The sequence below is a fragment of the Periplaneta americana genome, chromosome 2, assembly GCF_040183065.1.
Source record: "Periplaneta americana isolate PAMFEO1 chromosome 2, P.americana_PAMFEO1_priV1, whole genome shotgun sequence".
NCBI classification, from domain to species: Eukaryota; Metazoa; Arthropoda; class Insecta; order Blattodea; family Blattidae; genus Periplaneta; species Periplaneta americana.
The window spans coordinates 43,525,250-43,545,479 of record NC_091118.1 but is presented as its reverse complement, the minus strand read 5'-3'; the positions used below and the strand labels follow the sequence as shown (position 1 = coordinate 43,545,479).

Here is a 20,230-nt window from a genome sequence, read left to right as displayed (position 1 = left end):
CAATTATTTTATGTTGCTAATATGTGTATAATTATTGGCAATTTTTATTGACTCAAAATCAGACGAGGATGCCAACATGGTGATTTCTAATAATTAAGTAGGCTATATTTCTTGGAAAACGTTTATTTCTTAAACATTCTGTTCAGTTTTGAAACGTAATACAGTCAAATGTAGTTTTAATGAATTTATAGATTCCCTATCATTATTTTCGTTATACTGAAAGTTCGTTATAGAGTAATTTAATATTGATCAATGCTACCTTTTACACAAATATCATAACTGTATGTTTTACTTTCACTGTTACACTTTTACAAAGTCATACTACTTTTGACTAATAAAACAATACAAAAGGACGTGTTTCAACCAATCATGGCTGTTTATCGCTACAATTTTATTACTTCCCTACCATTTGTTTGTTTTTTCATCACTTCCCTAGCATTTGTTTCTTTGTTTGCCAACATTTCAAACTGCAAATTCTTTACGGTACTTGTAAAACATGCTTTGTGTTCGTCATTTGTTTCCCGCATAGACAGTCAACTGAAAATGGCAGCTCCGTTCAAACGTTTTGGTGAAGCTAACATTAATGAAATAGAACTTTAGTAAGTCAATTAATATTTTATTGTATTAGAGTACTTTATTTCTTCTAATCTTTATATTCTTTCTTCTAATCGTGTAATAGCCAATTAAATCCCTCTCGAGTTTTAATTTTCTCTAGATAAATCATAACCTCTAGTGAGATTACTGTTGGTAAAATGTGTGTAATTTTTTCTGAACTGAATATTTTACATTGATTCTTTTAGATAATTTACAATAACATTTGCGCATTTTGTCACATCCTCTGGTAAATTTTGTTGTGCAGACAAAAATAGCCATAAATCATTAGTAACATTTGCAGCTTCCGCGAGAGACATTTCTTTCCACAATCATTGTCACTACATACAGATTCTTCATCACTTTCACTAACACCACCTTTTTCTTTCATTACACTACTGGAATGTTCTCTTCTGTAACCTCCTTTTCAACAGTCACTTCAATGTTGATATTAATGAAATCTTCAGGTTTCACATCTGTAGGTGTGTTATTCTTCTCATATATCTGTCTGCAGAGTTCTGGATCCATCTCTTCAATGTCATCGGCAGGCTCTTCTTTTTCTTCTTCAATCACTGACAAAATTCCGGACTTCCGTCAGCAATTTATTATAATAGTTGAGGGCAAGCTTCTCCATGCTGAAGTGGACATTTCTTCGGCTTCTAAAATTGATATGTTAGTGTTATACCACAGTCTAGTATATACAGTCACGAAGCTCAATACGTAGTAAATGTGCATCCATAGATAGTTGCTAACCACTAGGATCGCTGCTATCGTCTCATCACAGACAATGCGAAATAGTACCTGCACAGTCTATTGTTCCTAGTACCCTTATCATCTCAAGCTTCGTGACTGTATACACTAGACTGTGATGTTATCACTTCGTTGTAATTATCATATGTATTGTGAAGGGGAAATTTTTAATTTCGTTGTAGTGAAATTTTCGTTATATTGACGTTCGTAGGCCTACAATTGAAATAATTTAACATGGAATCTTATGCAGGTAAGGAAGGGGAATACTTTTTTTTTTTTTTCATTGTACTGACGAATTCGTTACACTGCCATTTGTTAATAGTACATTATGCAACGAGCCTATAATGATAGTAATTAAGACGCAAGTATGGATATTTATGAAACGAGCGCAAGCGAGTTTCATAATATTCACACGAGCGTCTTAATTACCATTATAGGCAAGTTACATACGACTTTTTATGCTCGACCATATTTCTAACTTGAAATTATTCAGATGTATACCATTTTATTTGTATTCGACAAGATCGGAAGTGACCTTGTTCTAGGTCGTGAATTGTGAAATGTGCGCAGACGCGAAAGTATTGATTTTTTCCGAGGAACAATAATGTCATTGACCTTGATGTAATCCCGTTAAACTTGATATGACCTTGATTATTGAATTCGACATTGAAAAACGAGATGACAAATTGAATTTATTTGAATATTATTTACAATTAACGCTAATTATTATAGTAACAGAACATAACCTTCTGCGACAGTACTGAATTTCCAGCCTCCGTGACTTTTCGCTAATTCTCTTTCGATTGCATATCCGAGAATAATTGATACTTGCGGCTTTATAACGGTACAAAGCTGAATTGTCATTGGCTGAACACCTGTAAGCTGAGTTGTCATTGGCTGAACAACTGTACTTTAATGAGTAGGTGTACTTTAATGACATGCATTAAAGGACTGCTACCAGGTGTATAATTACTACATTTCGGCATGGTCGAGCATAAAACTACGTAAGCTTATGACTGTATTATTATGTTCGCCATTTTGTCGTCAACTTCAATAGGATATTGAGAGAAGTTGTTTTCATTGCTTGTTATTTCCAAACTTTCTGCTTAACAACTATTTTCTGCTTTCTCGTGATATGAAGCATAATGAGAAAATATTGTGATCTTGCAACATTTCTATTATTTCGAGATTTTCGCAGACATGAATGTTTGCGACCTCTCTGGTTCAGAAAAAGTGGTCGGGCATTATTCTGCTAAACTACTGCCTGGATTTTGTTCACAGTCAGTATCTACTAGCCAAGTTATTAGAGAATGATGTACGCAAAGGGTTATTAAAATACTCCCTGGGATTTCTGTGTTAGGAGGACTTGTAGGGAAACAAAAACAGACAATATCTTTGTACAGAAGAACTTAATAAACGTTTATTTGTTGAAATAAAAGAATAGTCTTATGAATTCCGGGTTATTCATTGTGAAGATTGCTAACTCATTTCAGCATTAGAATATCCATTGAACTCACATCACGTACGATTACCCTATTAAAAGAAACTGCTACATGATTATACTTTGTGGTAATTAGGGCTACGATATATTTTATTTAGCTGTAAGTAGTGCGTTTCCTTTTAAAAAATCATACTTTATGTCCTTTATTATTTCACATTTATTTATCACTATTAGCCCTATAATACATGATTAATTGATTCTCTACGCAGTTTCAAATTATGCATTGTTGTAATTGAAGACAGTTACACAAAGGAAATTATCTGTACTAGCTGTTAACTGGACAAACTACAGCTGTTGCAACCCAAGAAACAACTTTTGATGTCTCTATTGAAGCACGTGGAAGGTACAGAACCAGAGCACTGCTTTGAAGTTAACAGCACTCCCTTCCCCTCCCTTAGGGCAGATTATAATGTGATATTTCTGTTAAGCGCGGGAGGAAATGTTTATATTATAATGATAATTGGGTTGAGGATCTGTGTGGCAATGCCGTCTTCAATCGCTTTGTGAAAGACGAGTGATGAATTCATTTTTTGTTGACTGTTCCAAGCGGGCAGGGAGTAAAAAAGGATTAAAAAAATATACATTACGTAACTAGCAGAAGTCGGTTCATTGCTTAGACAGGTTTAGACAAGATAACTAAAATTAAATAAAATATATTGGCAGCTGATTTCCGTTGCTATAGATTAATATTTGCAGAATTTTGAAGAGCATTACTGTCATTGTTGAAGGTATGTATTTTGTAAAATATGTTTGATAATATTTTATACAGTTTGTTATTAAAATACAGGGCTCAGAAATGAAATTTTAATCATGATGCTTTATGCTCTTTTTTTTTTTTTTTTGTAAATTATGTTTTTTTTTTATGATTTCAAAATAAATATTTCAAGTCATATAACCACCAAGTCACCAAGATCAAAATTAAGGTACCAACCATACTGCATATATTATGTAAAAATCTTTTATGCTTTTTTTTTTTGTCCTTCATGGTTGTCAAATTGTCGACCCAGATTTCGACTCGTTTTGTCTTATAGTATTCAGTGATATATTGTGACATGCATATAAACTCTGAAACTCTTCTCGCCATTTTAAGAGCTATTGTAAGCCTTCTCTCAAGGCTTCAGATGTTAGTGTGTGTGCGCGTGCGTGTGTCCAATGCCTACCCACTACACTTACGTGATTCGGGTTCCGCATATTGCGGATAATGTGACCCATTTTCGATTTGCACACCACTTCGGCGGGCCACGCTGTGCATTGTTAATCTTGTATCTTCTATCAGTAACACTAATGCTTTCTCGACATTTCTGTCTGTAACTGTTGAGCTAGGCCTACCAGCAAGAACGTCAATTTTTATATTTATTTTGCCTATTTAAGAACTGTAGATATGTTCAGTGAACTTTTGCCATAGATTCATGGTGAAATGCACAATTTTATCGTACATACTGGTACGATAATTTAATAGCATAACGTTGGCTCTTCATTCAAGAGAGCGCGAAGGTAAGCGAAGCGTTATTTGCTGTCACAAATACTTTTTTCATTTGTAAAGTACCGCATAAATCAACATAATACGCAATTATGGCAATATATTTAAACTTCGCACTCAACTAGATATCGAATAATCTACTGCAAGAGTCGATACTGCTACGCATTTCTACCGCCAGATGGCAGCAGTACGCAGATGAAGTCAATGACTTTGACAATCGAAGAGAATTTTTGCTCATCTTTCACGTGATATTATCTTCTGAATGAGATGTTTGGTCAAAAATGGCAGCAGTAGAGTGGCCGTGGCAATATTCATTCCCACCGTTTTTTACGTAAGTAATCTAATGTCTACAGCTCATTGCTTGATAGACCATTATAAATGTTCGTGTTCATTTATTTTGAAATTGCATGTATTTATATGAATGTTATTTTACATTTTATGGTACAAGATTCTCTCTAAGAAACACAAGAAAGGGGTTAAGTTAGTTCATAGTGTTATTTGTTCCTTTTACAGAATTCAGGTTCATCAGGAGACAAGAACAAAACAGATTGCTGCTTGGAGGAATTTGGTTCTCGATTATCATAGGATTTCGAAACAGTGCGTTTTGGATGTTAGAGAGGCGCAAAGATCATCTTTGTTTAATAACACTGCAATTGACAGTATCCTTTGAATTTGATTGTAACGTCGAAGGGGCGTGGGAGGAAATAATGTAGTTGTAAGATACTGAACTAAATAATTTTTCATCGATTCCGTAAGTTTTTGTATTTAGTTGAAACATAATGAAAGGGTTTGTTTGAAGTAGGCTACTGAGTTTGAAATACCGTTACCGGTATAGACATAATAAAAGGATTTGTTTGAAGCACTGAGTTTACATAATGAAGTTGCTAATCTCAGTGAAGATAAGAACTGAAAAAAATTAATACAGTGTAGACTATAGCCTACCATTAGCAGGGAAACATGTAAGAACATGACTTCAATTTGATGTAATGCTAATGTGTTCCTTGTGTTTTACTTTAACTTTTATTCAGGAAAATTACCTCAAGAAGGAATAATAATGATCTTGGAAGACCTAGCTCGTACAGGTAATGCTGAATCCTTGGACAAGCCAAAACATAGGTAAGTTCAAAATATTTCATGGTTAATATACTTTAATTATAGCCTAAACTAACTCATTTCTTCAAAATCCATTTCCTACATGACATCGTTACTTTTCGTTAAATTGTCTCGAAACATTTATTACATAGCAGAATCTATGATATGATTTTTAAAAGCTTAACTTCTTCCTAATTTTATTTTCTACCTATACGTTAGTTATTTTTGGACGTAATTTATGTTCCTGACCTTTCAAACACATATTTTATTTCTCTATTGAGATTGTTAAATTACATTTTTAATTGTGAATTTCTGCTAATTTCTTTGTCATAACTTATATACCACATCATTATTTTCGTGAGCTATAATGACTTGGTAGTCCTCGCACTCTTCTTATCAAATACAATCTCGCTGTCGCAAATTCGACCAATAAGTACGAGCCGTGTGTTTGGAACACAAAAAAGGAATATCACTCTGCAAGCATTAATACCAATATAAATTCAGATTTTTATAGGTAGGCCTATAAAAATAGTGCACTAATTATGGCATATGACTATTATTTTATGTTGTTGTTGTTGTTTTCTATTGCCAGGCGTTTGACAATAAAGTCATTTGACCTCTTGTACTCCAATATTTTTGAAAGATATTATCATGACCAGCCACTGAACCACAGGTTATACCGCCAGCATTTCATTGTAAGATGTTTAGTTGATTCTGTACCATTAAAGTAGTCCCTGCCCGGAGATCCGATTGGGGGACTATTTTACCTCCGGATAATTTTACCTTAATGGTACTCATTTTCATATTGGAGTGGTTAAATGGCAAGTTGTAGCCGATTTAAGTGAACACCATATTTTAACGTTTTGGTGGCTACTTCATTCACATACAACCCCCAGAATGTGTGGAGGACCACACCTGCTGTTGGTCGACGGGTCCATTGGACCTAGCTGGGAGATCTTGTTGATCACCAGCTTTCCCTCCTTAAGCCACTGGAGGACGATTTTAGTGACATAGCAGGTCAGCACTAGGAACAGAAAAGTAGAAAGAGGAGGAAGGAAAGGGAAATGAACCCCTAGGCCTCGAATGCTCTAATGCCGTCGGGATCGAAGAAAGTAAGAGTTCAGTCAGAGGACTGGATAGGAAAGGATAAAGAGGGAATTAGGTATTGGATAGAGGAAAATTATACCAAATTCAGTCATTAACTCATCAAGCTGACCAGTGCTAATTGATGAGTAGCCCCTCCCTTCAGTTCAGCTTGTAAAATTATTATTTTATTTGAACTCGTTCAGAATTATTTACATACACCTTCATAAACTGTACAACTTTGTGATGGAAGTGACAAATCTAGAGACTGTGTTTGTAATTTCAACATGATAATACTTACAGACAGTTACAGTGGATTCTCATCAAGTAGTCCATCTCGACTGAACATACCAACTTCAACTATGTTTCCACTTTTGGAAGTATTCCTAGAAGCCTTTCTCCTTTATGGTATTGAAAATAATTTTCTCTGAATTTGTGTGAATCTCTTCTGTATTGTAAAATCTATTCCCTTTGAGAGAGAATTTCAATTTTCAAAAAAAAAAAAAAAAAAATAGAAGTCAGTCAGGATTAAATTAGGAGAATAGGGAGGTTGGTAAAGCTCAGACATTTGGAATTTTGCCAGAAATTAATTGATTGAGATTGTAAGAGAAGCAAATTCATTGTTATGATAATAGGATTTGGATGACCAATTCTGTTGTATTTTCCAGGAACTCTCATATTTAGGTCAATTTTTGGGATTCTTTTATTATAGGATATCGCTTAATTTTCGTCAAGTTTGACAAACGATTCTGATGTCACAACATGGCCGATGTAAGCCAACATGACGAGTAAATAAAACTCACTGAGATATCACCTCAACTAACCCACTAACCTTCTCACATACATCGACCTCATGTCACTGAGATATCACCTCAACTAACCCACTAACCTTCTCACATAAGTTGACCTCATGTCACTGAGATATCACCTCAACTAACCCACTAACCTTCTCACATACGTCGACCTCATGTCACTGAGATATCACCTCAAGTAACCCACTAACCTTCTCACATAAGTTGACCTCATGTCACTGAGATATCACCTCAACTAACCCACTAACCTTCTCACGTAAGTTGACCTCATGTCACTGAGATATCACCTCAACTAACCCTCTAACCTTCTCACATAAGTTGACCTCGTGTCACTGAGATATCACTTCAACTAACCCACTAACCTTCTCACATACTTCGACCTCATGTCACTGAGATATCACCTCAACTAACCCACTAACCTTCTCACATAAGTTGACCTCATGTCACTGAGATATCACCTCGAGTAACCCACTAACCTTCTCACATAAGTTGACCTCATGTCACTGAGATATCACTTCAACTAACCCACTAACCTTCTCACATACGTCGACCTCATGTCACTGAGATATCACCTCAACTAACCCACTAACCTTCTCACGTAAGTTGACGTCATGTCACTGAGATATCACCTCAACTAACCCTCTAACCTTCTCACATAAGTTGACCTCATGTCACTGAGATATCACTTCAACTAACCCACTAACCTTCTCACATACGTCGACCTCATGTCACTGAGATATCACCTCAACTAACCCACTAACCTTCTCACATAAGTTGACCTCATGTCACTGAGATATCACTTCAACTAACCCACTAACTTTCTCACATACGTCGACCTCATGTCACTGAGATATCACCTCAAGTAACCCACTAACCTTCTCACATAAGTTGACCTCATGTCACTGAGATATCACCTCAACTAACCCACTAACCTTCTCACATAAGTTGACCTCATGTCACTGAGATATCACCTCAAGTAACCCACTAACCTTCTCACATAAGTTGACCTCATGTCACTGAGATATCACCTCAACTAACCCTCTAACCTTCTCACATAAGTTGACCTTATGTCACTTAGATATCACCTCATCTAACCTTCTCACATAAGTTGACCTCATGTCACTGAGATATCACCTCAACTAACCCACTAACCTTCTCACATACGTCGACCTCATGTCACTGAGATATCACCTCAACTAACCCACTAACCTTCTCACATACGTCGACCTCATGTCACTGAGATATCACCTCAACTAACCCACTAACCTTCTCACATACGTCGACCGCATGACATCACCCCATTCTCCAATCTAGCCAACATATATTCTCATAAACACACTACTGATATCCTATAGTCATATAGACCCCACCTCCTGTATTGAACTCCTAATCTTCCCATATTTTTCTTTATCGTCAGTCATGATCGCTAATTTTTTTTATATAATCTAAGTCTAATAATAATAATATAGGCCAAATATATTTAAATATAATTAAACTGACATTAATATCGATAGTGTAGTAGGTATAGACATGGAATTAAAAAAAAAAAAAAAGGCCAAGTCTTGGTAGCTGTTCTCCTGTATGTAGGCAACAAGCTTCGCAAGACTGTCCACAAGTAGCATACATTTAATCGCTCTTGTTTACTGTACTTGCACAATGTGTTGTATCTGGAATTTGGTAAAACTAGGGGCCCAGTCAATTAGTCCACTGCAAAAATGTCCCCAGTCATCAAATGTACTGTACAAAATATGTCCACAGTCATTAGATGGCCATTATCTTAAAAAGTCCGGAGCTATTACATACCACGAATGTCCAGAAAAATATTTGTTAAATGTAAATTAATAGTTTAACGATGTAATGTAGGCCTAAGTTAAATTTACAATATTATGTAGCTAATTTTATTTTCTAATTTTCTTCCACCCCAGGATCAGCATGCAGCTTCATATGATACGAAAGTGCCCGCAGATATTGTTTCACATCACTATTGCCCTTATATCGATTTTAACAGAGTACAATCCATTCAATTCGGCATTTATTTGTAATGCACTTCTTATTTATGGGATGCCTTACGTTTATGTGACCATTGCAAATTTGGATTATGGTATTCTCTTTCTCATTCTGTTTTTCAGTTGTTTCCAATAAATCTCCAAATACTGACATGATATCCGGAAACTATTTTTTTAAATTTAGGGTAAAAACCTTCCACTGTATTATTGGTTCTACATCCACCTTGCAATGTTATTTCATAGGAATTTCACACAGGAGGTGCAAATCTTGGCAGTGTAGCTCTCTGAAAAGAACGATGTGTAATAGACTCTGTATATTATATGGGACATTTTGACTTGTGGACATTTCTGTATATTGGACATCTTGATTTCTGACATTTCTATATTTATTTATTTTGCTAATAATTGTAACATAAAATATAATATATACAGAAAAACTCTAGCTCGCCCCTGAAAGAGTAGAACTCGTGCTCAGGGGCGGATTCCTGAATTTAAATTAATAAGTATACAATACAATTTGTCTTATATCTACTATGCAATTAGAATATATAAATTTAAATTTAAAATTTTTCAATTTTTATAAAATCCATACATAACTTTTTTAATTTAATACTAGAAATATTAGAATTGACAAGATTAGGATATTTAAATATGAATTTGTTATATATTCTTGGGCCTAAATTACTACTGTGATTAAATACTGTAGCAATGTTGCATTTTGGTTCAAACAATCTTAAAGAATCTTTGTTTCATAACTATGAGAATACAATTCAGAATTATTTCGATTTTTATGTATGAATTTTATTAATACAATATAATAAATTTGTCTTATGTTAAGTACATTAAAGTCTAAAAAGAATTTTTGAGATGGAAAATCACTAGGTTTATGAAGACATATTTTAATTATTTTCGTCTGTAATAAATAAAGTGGATTAAAATTGGATTTAAATTAGCTACCTCATCCTATAATTCCATACATAATTACCGATTGAAATAAAGTTAAATATATTGTGCGTAATAAACTTATTGATAAGTAATTCCTCATTTGATTAGTCATTTTAGTTGTGGACATTTTTGTAAAGGAATGTCTCTATATTGAAGATTGTGCTGTGGACGAATTGACCTGAAATGCCAAATTTTGTTTCTGGGTCTGTACCGATCAGTAAAATTATGGGTGAATATTACATATGTCCCAGCCACTATAAGAACTTGATAAAATACCTTGAAAATCCTTGGACTTATAGTATTGATTAGTAGAAATTGATGTGATCACTGGGAGAGCTCTAAGCCCACCCAGCCCGCCCTAAATAAGTACCTTACTTATATACGAAAATCATAGCGAGTGAATGAAGAATACGGCCATATTTCTTTAATCTAACAGTGGGTTCCAGTGTCGCCAACAGAGTAATAATATTACATATCTAATCAAACCTAACTTAACCTGTTACACAAAACACACCTAATCTAACCTAACCTAACCCTTCACATAATACTACACACCTGTAGTAACATTCCTCACATTTAGTATAATTTCGTTTGCATGTATTGCCGGCCCTGCTTCTCGTGTCGGTAGTCATATAGTGGAAGTGGATCGTAATTCAAGAAAGGAAATATGGTGACTTTCATAATAATTACATCATTTAGTTCGTCCAGTGTATATTTTGTGATTATATTAAATGTATTAATGTAGTAATTATATGTATATAGTACAATAAGAATTAAAATATGTTGTGGTCGTGATAAAAGTATTAAAAATTGGTTTATAGAGCCACATTGGCAGTGATAAAAGTGTGCAGTATTTGTTCAGTGGCTGGTGGATACTCTATATTGACCAAATTATGTTCCAATGACCCTGTAATCTTTCATATAATTGTATGCATGTACGATTGTAAAGAAATCTTTTTTTCCAGTTTGACTAGCAAGATAAAAAAATCAAATGTTCAACAGTATCCTGTTGACAAATATAAATATCGGTAAGTTAAAACTAAGAAACATGCAATATTGTTGTACGCATTATTGTGGCTTAAGTCATATTTGTGTTATAATTAAATTGATAATATATGTTATATATTTTTTCTGGTTTTACAATGTTAGTATATTTTCCCGGAGCCCATCATTACAAAGATTACATTATTATGTATTTTTAATAAGCCTCCTCCTTTCTTGTCTCTCATACCATAAATTTTCATCAGTATGTTGGTCGGCCAGGGTGTCGCAGTCGGTAGAGTGCTGGACTTCTGTGCCCTAGGTTGCAGGTTCGATTCAAGCTCAGGTCGATGGCATTTAAGTGTGCAGGACAAAATTTCAGCACACTGGCGACACTGATATAACCTCGACAGTTGCGAGCGTCATTAAATAAAACATGTTGTTTTTTTTTTTTCAACACCATATTGTTGGTGCCTAATGCTTGGCCCTCGGTAACCATTAGCACTCTTGTTCTCCAATATTTTTCTGTTATGGATCCAGAAGGTAGGGCATTGAAGGTTTAAAGAGGTCTTCAGTCATTCTTCTTGATCACATAGAGGGCAGTTTGGGTTGTTGTGAAGTCCTATTTTGTTTAAGTGCTTCGTTAAACAGTTTTGTTCTGTGATAAGTGTGAATTTTTCTACTACAGTTTTGTGAGTTGCTTGAGAGATGGTTTCTGGTTTATTAATAATGACATTCCACGTTTTGTCTTTGTCTTTGTTGTGTAGTTCTTGGTTGTGTTGGCCTTTGTATTTGTTTTTAATTACAGTGAAACCTCTCCTTACGGACACCCCCAACATATGGACACTCCTCATATACGGACAGATTTTTATGTCCCAACTGAAATAATATAGAAATAATGATAAATTTAACTCTCGTTTATGGACACTCTCAGATACGGACACGGACAGCTGTTTCACATTTCTAAAGCTTGCTTTACCTCTTGACTACAGACAGAACTTGGATTTCAAGACATAATGTGTTACAAAAATGGAAAATTTAGTTTTTAGAACTGTAAAGAAATTTTTTAACATGAAAGAAGACAATAAGGATCTCATAGGTTACCACTAGCCCAGCCGGCTACCCCATGTTAGCTGGAAGTGGGTGAATAAACAAAATCATAAAATTTAATCTGTCTGATGGGTCCAAGGTTTCTGCGATCGTGAAATTGTATTCGACACCTGATAGGGTTAGTAGGATTATTCTCTTCACTTCAATCAGTTGTTCTGTTTCGAGAAACATGGCACCTGAACGTAAAGGTTAAGTTGAAAACTGTAAATTACAGCACTGCGTAACTGTAGACCTAGAATAAAATTGCATGGCACAGTACTGTATTTTCCTTTTTGGTCTTATCTACTGTAGTTCAAAGTTGCAAAGAATTTACTGTAGTACAGTAGACTGTATTTAGAATTAAACTACAGTAATACATTTCATTTAAAGCATGAAGGGATTACATAATTCATATTATAAATTTACTGTTAGATTGGAGAACCTCCCTCCTAATTGAGGAGCATTTTTGCAAAAGTCGATAGATGCAGAAATTTTCGAAGGTGAGTTACATATGGATATCGTATGTTTTCTACCTCCGGAATCGATCTATGAAATCAGATTTACCAAAACTTGATTCATACCGTATGTAGAGACTACCAAACCTTCCAGGTTTTTTTCAAAACTCGATAGATCCTGTTACTTAGTGTAATTTCTGTAAAATCTTGATTTCTGCATCTATCGACTTTTGCAAAAACGCTCCTCAATTAAGGACACCTCCCAGATGCGGACAGATTGTTACGTCCCTTTGATGTCCATAAATGAGAGGTTTCATTGTATTGTTATTATGGATATGAAGGGTAAATTTTTATTCTTCTTTTGAGATAGGTCACACCCTTCTTTTTTTTTTTTTTTTGCAGGAAGATTAGCTGTCATCAACATCAAATTATACAGTAAATTTAACTCAGTGACTATATCTCCAATTTTAAGTCTACAGTCGGAGCACACTAAATAGCAAATTTTAACAATGATATTGTCTTTCTTTGAAGTGAAGGGGTGACCAGATCAAGGATCATCTTCGATTAATAATAAGCCATTTTTAAACCTGTTGCACCAAACAAAATGTTGAATCTGGTTACGAGTATATACTTATCTCGAAAATTTCTCTTTGAAAGTTCATATATCTCTGAAGCTGAATTTCCAGTCTTAAAACAAAATTTGATGCAAGTACGTTGCTCCATTCTTTGATATACACAACAATAAAAATTAAATATAAACACTTCGTGTAGACTTTCGAAATATAGATTACCAGTAAACATTTTCAATAATAAAATTTGTCACTGTCGTGACGTTTATGAAATGGACAGTAGCATCTTCCCCTTCACTGATGGTAGAGGGTGTGAGTAGAGGCGAAAGGCCTGTCAACCAAACTGAAATGGGAATTAGTTCGTTTACATTCAGGATAGCTCGACAACATTCCATTCGCCATGAATCAGCTGAACAAAAAAATCATATTATGACAAAATCACCATCTTCTGTCACAGGAAGTGAAATTGCCATCTCCGCCTATTATGTGACTCATAGCAATGATGGCGACTATGATTATATGACTATACGTGAAAATTGCAGTCACCAAGAATCATACTGTGATAAAATCGCCTTTATGTTAGCGATTTTTTTTTTTTCCAGAGATGTCACAGTTCGGAGCTGTTACGACTAAGTACTGTTACACCCAACGGATTACAAACCAATAAATAGTGGTGGCTTCAGTCTTAAAAATTTTTCAGTCACATCACACACATGAAATTAAATGTCTTTATAATGTATGGCTTTTGTGTGTGGTACAGAAAACGAAAATTTACCTTCCCCTATAGTAGGCCTACACAATTTTCTTTTTTCTTCCCTGTCCAAAGGCAGGGCCGTTAATTTGCCGTTATTCTGCCTGACACTATGAGTATGCTCATAATGTTGCTACTGCCACTATGGATGATGATGATGATGATGATGATGATGATGATGATGATGATGATGATGGAGAATTATTCGGATGTTACAGGGGAACTGGAGTACCCGGGGAAAACCTCTCTTGCCTGGGCCACAGACTTGTCCAACACAAGTTGTAAATTATGGGTAGAGTGGGATTTGAACCTGGGCTTCTTGGGCTATAAGCTCAATGTGCTAGCAATGAGTCACTGTGGAAGTTTTTAGGAGCACAGTAAATTATGTATGTCTCTTCAATAATAGAAACGATAAACAGTAATATCATTGTAACATGTATTACACAAATCTGACTTTTCAGGAATAGCTCTCTGTAAAGTTGACTTGAATAATTTCAAGGAAAAAATTTTTCCGGGACTGGGTATCGAACCCAGAACCTTTTGGCTGAGCATGCATTCAATGCTGGGTCTGTAACATCTTGTCAACCCACTTGAGGTACGAGTATGTGGATATAAAAGGGAATAATTGAGCCAAGGTCTGATAGAGTTCCTGGGTAGCTCAGTTGGTAGAGCATTGGCGCGCTCAGCCAAAGGTCCCGGATTCGATACCCGGCCCCAGAACAATTTTTCCCTTTAAATTATTCATGTATGTATTATTTCCATGATATCTGGATCTTTATGCAGTTTTAGTGCTAGTGTTAAACTGTATTCTACATATAAATAAATACATGTTGAACTCTGTGATATTAACTGTTTGACAGGTGGCATATATATTGGCACACATTGGAGGAATGGGCTGATCTGGTGTATAATTGGGTTCAGAGTTGTGGTATGACTAACAATGTCTGCACATTGTATGAGATCACAGATGGAGACAATTCAACAGATGAAGGTATAGCATTTGATTTTATGTTGATTTTAAAAATATAAAACTGTGTGTGTGCAAGAGATTTTGTTACAGTCTAGTATATACAATCACGAAGCTCAATATGTAGGAATATGCATACATTGACAATTGAGGCAATAGTAGCGATTCTAGTGGCTAGGTACTGAGGATTCCACGTTAAGAAAAAAGCATTGGTTATATGGGCTTTGTCTAATACATTATACAAGCTATGTGGTAGGTAGGTGTTTCTATGGTAAGTGGTCATTTGATAGAATAGCCCCATATGCTCAATGCTTTTTTTCTTAACGTGAAATCCTTGCAGTTTTATTTTGACAGTTTTCTTTATTAAAAAGTATTTATTATCAGCAGTTACATCACAGTCGCCGATTGCTTAACAACCCCGCTGCAATGATCATCACAAAAAAACGATCACTGAAACAATGCTGGTAATAGTTACTTTTAAATTTCGAAACAAATTTAATTGTTTATGAAAAATATTATTATTATTATTATTATTATTATTATTATTATTATTATTATTATTATTATTATTATTATTATTATTTACGCTTGGTAATATTTACGACCATTGCTGTTTGATCGCATGTTTGAAAATTTGAACTGAACTGGAAAAAAGAAGTGAATCATAGACAAAGAAGTGGAGTTACAATTGCATCATTGTCTAGTACATACATTCACGAAGCTTGAGTTGTTGAGGGTACTAGGGTGCTGGTACTATTTCGCATTGTCTGTGATGAGGCGATAGTAGCGATCCTAGTGGTTAACAACTATCTATGGATGCACAGTCCCTACGTATTGAGCTTCGTGACTGTATATACTAGACTGTGGTTGCAGGGGCGGACGCAGGATTTTTTTTCGGGGAGGGATTTGTGGAGATAGTAAAAACGGAGTAATGAGAAATAAGTTTATATACTCACAATTTGTTTCCAAGTCACAAACATTTACAAGTTGGCCTGAGTAGCATAGTCGGTATAGCCTTCTGTGCTCGAAGTTCTGGGTTCTACCCCAACCCAGCTCGATGGCATTTAAGTGTGTTTAAATGCGACAGGCCTCATATCAGTCGATTTAGTGGCATGTAAAAGAAGTCCTAAGGGGAAAAAATTCTGGCACACCAGCGACGCTGATATAACCTCGGCAATTGCGAGCGTTGTTAAATAAACCATAATTTTTTATTGTTAACATTTAAAATGACTGCAATACAAAAACAATGACAGAATGACATTTACAGAAGAAGGCAACGAGGCTTCTTAGACATTTCATCCAGTACTTCATGAGCTTTTACTTCCACATTTATATATATATACATCAAGGCCAGTCCATTTAATCTGTCTGCTCCTCAAGTAAGTCTTCAAATACCGCAATGTTGAGAACGACCGTTCTGGTGTTGCTGTAGTTACAGGCAACTTGCAGAAAAGTTTCATTGCCTTGCGAGTGCAGGGAAAAATAATTTCATTGCACTTGTTCAAAGATGATATAAAACCACTACGTATTAGGTGAAGATTTTTCTGATCAAGGAAATTTCTTCTCCACATCTTCAATTCATTGAAGAAAGACTGATGATGCATCAATATCATTGGGCCACTGATTTACTATAGCCTCAACAGCAGTTTCTAAATCTTCATCTGATGCTCGCACTATGTATTTAGGCAGCAAAGTTTGTATGGACTTTAGGATTCCCTTATGATTTAAAAACCTATCCTTAGCTGACTAATGAAATAGTCTAAGAAGAGAAGGAAAATTAAAAGCTTAAAATACTCTTCATGACTCTCTGTCTTGAAGTAAGAACGCTGTGTTTGTCTTCCTGCAGTTCTTGGAATTTAACATTTTAGCAAAGAGAATTTACGTGGAAAACTCTCTAATTCCTATGTATATTCACGAATTAAAATTAATATTATTTTTGTTTCTTGTTTCGTATTTTTCTCAAAATTTCGGGAGGGGATATATCCCCTTAATCCTCCCCCTTGCATCCGCCCCTGTGTGGTTGCATCATGTGTTGAAATTCACAAATCTCAAATGCAGAAAGAAAGTAAGGGAAGAAGCATTGTGAGTTGCGTCACTAACATATTCATTGCGACATCTGGCCCCCTCTATGGATTTGAAATAACAATTTTTGCCTTATGTCCAAGTTAATCTTTCATACAAATTATCTTTTTAACATGAGGTATCTCTTTTCGAATTATTTAGAGAGGCCCCCCATATTAATTTTATTGGGGGACGACATGCCCTTGGATCTATAAGTTGCGGGGGCAAAAAGTGTCTTGCCCCCCCCATAACATAATGTATTGTAGGGACGAGCTTACGACTGTAGTTCTGAATATTGTACATACAAATTAAAATTACTATTGGCCCAGAAATAACGTACTACGTAACTTAACATACTGGAGTTGGGGACATATTCAATAGAAACCATTTATACAAATTTAAGGTAACTTGCCGGAAAACCGTATTCACTACAAAGTTAATTTAATATGAACATTTGTCATTTCACTACGGAGGCGTCGATTTCAAATAAAAAAAATTGGCTAATGTAGCTACTGTTAAAGGAAAATTCGTATTTTTATGAATATAACAGAACTATTAAAATTAGGCACCTAGGTACATTTTAATCGTAAATTTATTACGTAGGCCTACTGCATTGTGCAGCGTAAACTCTTCTACTTTGGGGCCTTCTATTTGAACATGAAAGGCTTTGGAATGCTCATGACGTGACGTGGATCAGCATGACGCATTTCCGTACTCTGAACGGAATTCGAACCACTGACCGTGTTGACTAAAATACGGTTACAATGATGCGTCATATAGTATCAGAAACGAAGACTTGTTTATAAACATGTAACTAGTTAAGTCTTCCTTAGGGTAACGTAATTATGGTGAAAGAAAGAGGATATACCTTGTCATCGTGTCGTAGAAACATGGCATACGTTGTATTTCTAAATAAAAATATCAGTCCAAGAATTATTGCGTTTTCTTGTAATGCGTTCTAACATAGAGAAGCGTATATTCTTGGAAAGAATGTGTGCCATTTTGGAACCATGCAGTGTGTATAGACCTTTAATAAAATTCACATTGTAGCCTATTGAAATCGTAATATTGTTTAATATTGCCATAATTGATTTATTTATTTATTTATTTTTTTTTCAGAATTTCATGGTTTGGATATGGAAGTCATGGTGAAAGTGTTGCAAACATTGGAAGCAAGAAGCAAAGCAGAATTATTCGACGACAATCAAGGAGTCAAGTTTTTTTGAAGTTACTGTACATGTGCATTTGTACGTTCAACTGTTTTGTGTTAGTGTTCACTATTGCCGATGAAGGCGTTGTAGTTGTGCACGTTCTGACTGCTTCTGCAGCTGAGAGAAAGTTCCAGCTGAAATCTCTCGGTTAATGATTTGTATATTTTATATTTATTTATCGTCAATAATAAGCATAATTGAAGTGCTCACTTGTGATTTGTGTATTTATTTTAAAGATTCAGCGTATAATTAGAGGTGAGTAATGTCAGCATCTGTTGATTTGTGTCTATTGTAATACGAAACCAACCGGTCAGTATGACGACGTTTACATAGCCGCGTGCGAAAATATAATCAATATATTCAAGGACATCTGCAGTCATTGAACTTATGAAAAAACGTGTGTATAGTGAAAGAAAAGTCTGTAAATAACTGCTGAAAAGGTAATTCATTCTTAGTGTTTATAAAGATTCGATTCCGATTTTGATCGAAGCGTGGAATGTGGTGCCTTCGATACTATGGCTATTTGTATATACAACCCCAACGCGTTGAGTATCAGTTCTTCGTAAGATTCAGAAGTGGTTGGTTTGTACGTGATTAGGTGTGTAATGTATTTTTGGATGACCTACTTATACAGAGGTAACTCTGCATTAGTGTTATTTCAAGATGAGAACTACTGCATATTTCGCAATTTCACAACATTTTTATTAGAAAATTCGGACACTGTTTTTTCTGTGGCAGACTAACCTATTTTCTCATTTTTTTTTTGCCATTAGTGCTATTCTTGTGCTCATGAAGAGACTAGTAATATTACCACATCATTGTATTGTGTACAACGTATTTTTTTAAATTATACATAAATAAAATATAAGCTGATTTTATGATATGTTAATGCTACGTATGACGTAGATTCAGTTTTTTCCTTTGTCATGTGATTCATTTATACTCTTTTCACTGAATCTAACGTTATTCGCTTTTGGTATTTTGTGTGCATGTTAGAACTCAAATGATAAAGGAACGATATAATTGCGTAATAATCCTTTAAGTCAGTAAGTAGCCAAAGTTACATGTCACAAAGTAAAAAAGGAGTGTCTGTTCGAAACTGCCCTAAAATTGTTAGAATGGAGCTACGATAAGTTGTATAACTCATTCTTTGTTTTCTTACACCGTACGATCATAAAAGCAGAAACGCACAAAAAGTCGTCTGTTAGCGTATCCAATGAGAAGCTGATAATATTCACCATATACATTTCCTTTCATGCAGTCGACAGTAAATGAGTATTTTCCCTGGACCAAAAGGCCAGAAGATGACTGTGACAAGATTAGGTTAGGCTAGATGGGTTATGGAAATGACAGGAGGCAGCAGGACAGTCTACTATATACAGTCACGAAGCTTGAGTTTTGAGGGTGCTAGAAACAATAGACTGTGCCGGTACTATTTCGCATTGTCTGTAATGAGGCGATATTAGCGATCCTAGTGGTGAGCAACTATCCAATGTTTGCATATTTACTACGTATTGAGCTTCGTGACTGTATATACTAGACTGTGGCAGCAGTATTTCTCACTGCGGTAATTATTTACTACAGCGTTACCACGTTAAGATATAAATATATTTACATTCTTGGGTTGTAGTCGATTCATATGTATCGTGTACAAAAAAAGAATTTAGTGCCGACGCCAATTTCACAGCGAAAATAAGGGTCGAAAGTGCTGGCTGTCGGAGAGATTCGGATAGGCGAACGAGATTGAAGGGGCAGGCGTCAGGGAGGGGAAGCACATGCATCTCATTTCCGTGCGTTTCCTTACTGATTCACAGAGAGAAAGCGAGTTTTCGTAAGGTCGAATCAGTGTCAGGTTAGGTTAGACTTTTGGTATGCCTCTGAAGAAA

The 20,230-nt window shown here is 35.3% G+C and overlaps 2 protein-coding genes across 5 annotated transcripts in view; both read left to right on the top strand.

The window, feature by feature from the left end:
* The first annotated feature begins 4,501 nt into the window (after positions 1-4,501).
* Vps25 (vacuolar protein sorting 25) lies at positions 4,502-18,553 on the top strand. Of its 2 annotated transcripts, XM_069816510.1 has the most exons (6): positions 4,502-4,653; positions 4,836-4,981; positions 5,351-5,438; positions 11,226-11,288; positions 14,966-15,096; positions 18,253-18,553. In XM_069816510.1, exons 1-6 carry the CDS (start codon positions 4,604-4,606, stop codon positions 18,357-18,359), a joined length of 585 nt encoding a protein of 194 aa, XP_069672611.1. In that variant the 5' UTR covers positions 4,502-4,603; the 3' UTR covers positions 18,360-18,553. The 2 variants fall into 2 exon arrangements, with proteins under 2 accessions (XP_069672611.1, XP_069672620.1); XM_069816519.1 differs by lacking the exon at positions 11,226-11,288 and having other exon boundaries at positions 4,503-4,653.
* The window catches only part of LOC138692995 (guanylate kinase-like), a 60,944-nt gene continuing 59,174 nt past the window's right edge, over positions 18,461-20,230 (top strand). For all 3 annotated transcript variants that reach the window (XM_069816492.1, XM_069816481.1, XM_069816500.1), the window contains exon 1: positions 18,461-18,599. The gene's annotated coding sequence lies outside the window, so the exon portion shown is untranslated. The remainder of the gene's footprint in view (positions 18,600-20,230) is intronic.

Excerpts from the sequence above, each read along its gene's own strand:
- Vps25 (XM_069816510.1), top strand. The coding sequence starts at position 4,604 with ATGGCAGCAGTAGAGTGGCCGTGGCAATATTCATTCCCACCGTTTTTT. Across the intron at positions 4,654-4,835 it reads TCATTCCCACCGTTTTTTAC|AATTCAGGTTCATCAGGAGA; the intron begins GTAAGTAATCTA and ends TTCCTTTTACAG. Across the intron at positions 11,289-14,965 it reads GTTGACAAATATAAATATCG|GTGGCATATATATTGGCACA; the intron begins GTAAGTTAAAAC and ends ACTGTTTGACAG.